The 3,146-nt window shown below is 29.4% G+C and overlaps 1 protein-coding gene across 1 annotated transcript; it reads left to right on the top strand.

Annotated features, from left to right (window-relative positions):
* Nucleotides 1–785: 785 nt before the first annotated feature.
* On the top strand, nt 786–1,457 carry LOC149209863 (protein SENSITIVITY TO RED LIGHT REDUCED 1-like). Its single transcript, XM_089398782.1, has one exon. The coding sequence runs from the start codon at nt 786–788 to the stop codon at nt 1,455–1,457; it is 672 nt and encodes a 223-aa protein (XP_089254908.1).
* Nucleotides 1,458–3,146: the final 1,689 nt, after the last annotated feature.

The following is a 3,146-nucleotide window of genomic DNA, read 5'->3' as shown; positions in this document are numbered from 1 at the left end:
CTACAGAAAAGATAACATAGAACAACTTATTTTCAAGAAAATAATATTCATGCACCTTTAACTTCAGCATAGGCATCATGATTTGTATGTCTCAAGGAAGCAATAGTGCAGTAATATGTAATTGTAGCATTCTCATTTCCTTTTGTGATATCATTTTGTCTATCAACAATTGTTACAACATTAATTAGTGCTATATGATATTGCCTCACAATTTTTCATTGGCAACCTCTGGTACAATTGCTAATTAAATTAAAATTGAAATTTTTTATCTATCTATCTATCTTCTAATAATAATAATAATAAAAGAAGATTAAATTAAAATGAGATTTTTTTTTTTTAAATGCATACAACATAGCTGCATGCACCAAATACATGAAAAAGAAAATTGTAGCCGACAATATTTTGTTTGTGGTTAAAGAAGAGACACCAGGAATAACGTTACCAAATGGTATTTATAAATACATAAATAGAACATCTCGTGGTAGATTACACATTACGCGATATCTCATTCTCCACCTACGAGTTTGGTTTAGTTATCATGGAGAGTGGATCTGACGCAGAAATGAATGCAAAAGTTGAGGAGATTATCAATATATTACACCTCCCTTACGATAAATGTTTCCCAGATTATAATAAAATGTTTAATGAATACACCCAGAACATAGAAATAACTTTACGACTTCAATCAGAATTCAATTTGAAAGTTCAGGAAATAACCAAAAATATAGAGTTCTTTAGGGAAAAATTAGAGAATTTTTTTTTTTTTTGAGGAAATTATGAGACAAATGAAGAGCCCAGAGATGGTGGCACGAATAGAAAGGGTGATAGGCACAGACCCTCATCATTCACAATTACAACTGGTTCTCTACGGCGTTGGAAGGTTGACTCCTACGAGGGAAACCCCGGATGTGGGGTTGAAAATCGAGGATGTGGAGCCCTGTCAGATGCAGTTTGCTTTTGCCCTTTTATTGAGAGAGAAATTTCCATGGGTAAATAATGATATAGTGGTGTACGATCCAATTCTGTCGCCACTAGAACGAAGAGTCATAAGCGAATTTAACTGCACAATTCCTCTGGTTAATGAAGGCGGGAGACGAACAGTGGACAGACCCACGCTATTTTTCATGCCTCACTGCGCAACTGATCTCTATGATAGTGTATTGGATGCGAATTGGACGCCTGACAATTTTAGTAAGATTATCATATTGGGCAACAATTTCGACGTTTACTCGACCAAAAATTTGGAAGCCTGGGGCTGTAAAAAAGTTAAGGCCGTTAGAATCAAAGATCACGTAAGGCATGAAATTCCATTGCCCCTAATAACTACAGGACCAGTCACAGTAAGCTGGCGTCATGTTGTTGAACCTGATTCAGTCTTTTGGGATGCATTCTCATATTTAAGTTGGCAGTTCTTTGCATGGGATGGTTCATTGGATGATCGCGCCCTCGATTCCTAATATGCGGATTAATTATTTAAACAGGCAGTAGTATTTTTGTGAAGTCATTATGAAATAACTAAGCCCGAGCAGTTCCTTTTACATCACAAAATTCTATTTTAAGGAATGCAAATTTTTTAAACCCTAAACTTTAGAATTAGTCTGTATATTGGCTATCATTCTCTGGTAGTTTTTAGGCTTATTTATTTTGGAATAGTTGAACGTATGGGGCAGACATTTCTTATCAAATTTAAAATTAAAAAATAAAAATAAAAAAGGCTAGTTATATTTAAATATTATTTTATTCTATCCACTGTAAATATGGAGATTATACATTTTTCTTAAAGTAAAAACAAAATAATTTTTTAAATATAAAAGCAATATTTGGTATAACATATTACAAATAATTCACTCATTATATAGGTTGTAAATAAAATATAATATTTCATGTCCATATGACATAATATAATTTGATATCAAATTTAAAAAGAGAAAGTAGAGAATGTAACTGAAGGTAAAAAAAGTGTAAATAAGATGTCTAAATCTTACACTTTTCAAAAATATTTTAAAACAAGATTTAAATAGAGATATTTGAAGATCTGAATTAACTAATTTAATTAGATATCAATTTCATGTGTATCTATATATAGAAATAAAATGTTAAAGGAGAATATTTAATGTTGTATATAATAAAATATTGGATGTCTAAAAAAAATGAATGTTAAATAAAATAAAAAAATATCAATTACTTGAAGAGAGGAAGATAATTAATTCATTCAATTCTCAATATACAATTAATATTTGACATTTAAAAATATTATGAGGATTAATTATTTAAACAAACCGTGGTATTCCTTTTTAAGTCACCAAGAACTAACTAAACCCGAGCAATTCCTTTTACTTCACACACTTCTATTTCAAGGAATGCAAATTTTTTAAGCCCTAAACTTCAAAAATAGTGTGTATAGAATAGTGTGTATATTGGTTATCATTATGATTTGATTTAATTTCTTGTATTATTTAAGTTAATTAGGTTTATTCATTTTGGAATAGGAATAGTTTAACATATGGGTTGATAAAAGCTAATAGACATTTATTATAAAATTTAAAATAAATAAAAATTAAAAACTAGCTATATTTAAATTTTATTTTTATTATTATAAAATAATTAATTGCACTTGGAGTTTTATTTTACAACTCAATATCAGGGAGGGACATTTGTGATTTTATGCATGTAAAGTATTAAACAGGATTAAAAATTGGCTCCCTCCTCTCTCCCCCATCATCTCTATCTTCCTCTCTCCATGTCTCTCTCACCCACTCTATTCCCCCTCCATCTCACTCTCTCTCTCTCTTAAATATGATCCCATTGTATTTTATTCAAGAAAGTATCTAAATTAGAAAAAACATAATTGGTTGTCAATTATTAAACCTATATTTTGGATAAATCATGTCAAAGAAAATAGAATAATAAAAAACTTAAAAGAATCATGCACTATCTTTCCTCTGTCATTTTTAGTCACTTTTCTTTCTCTTAGCTTGGATATTTGGTTAAAATGCATGCATCCTAGTTGTATGTATAAAACTATTCTTATTTTTAATTTATTAAAACCTCGATTTAATCTAGGGTATTTGGTTAAAATTCATCTATCCTAGTTGTATATATAAAAATATTCTTATTTTTAATTTATTAATACCTTAATCTAATCT

The sequence above is a fragment of the Pinus tabuliformis genome, chromosome 1_2, assembly GCF_031772625.1.
Source record: "Pinus tabuliformis cultivar Carrire ecotype Pingquan chromosome 1_2, CPIR1, whole genome shotgun sequence".
Taxonomy (NCBI): Eukaryota; Viridiplantae; Streptophyta; class Pinopsida; order Pinales; family Pinaceae; genus Pinus; species Pinus tabuliformis.
The sequence above is the reverse complement of the archived record's forward strand: the minus strand, read 5'-3'. Positions and strand labels throughout refer to the sequence as shown.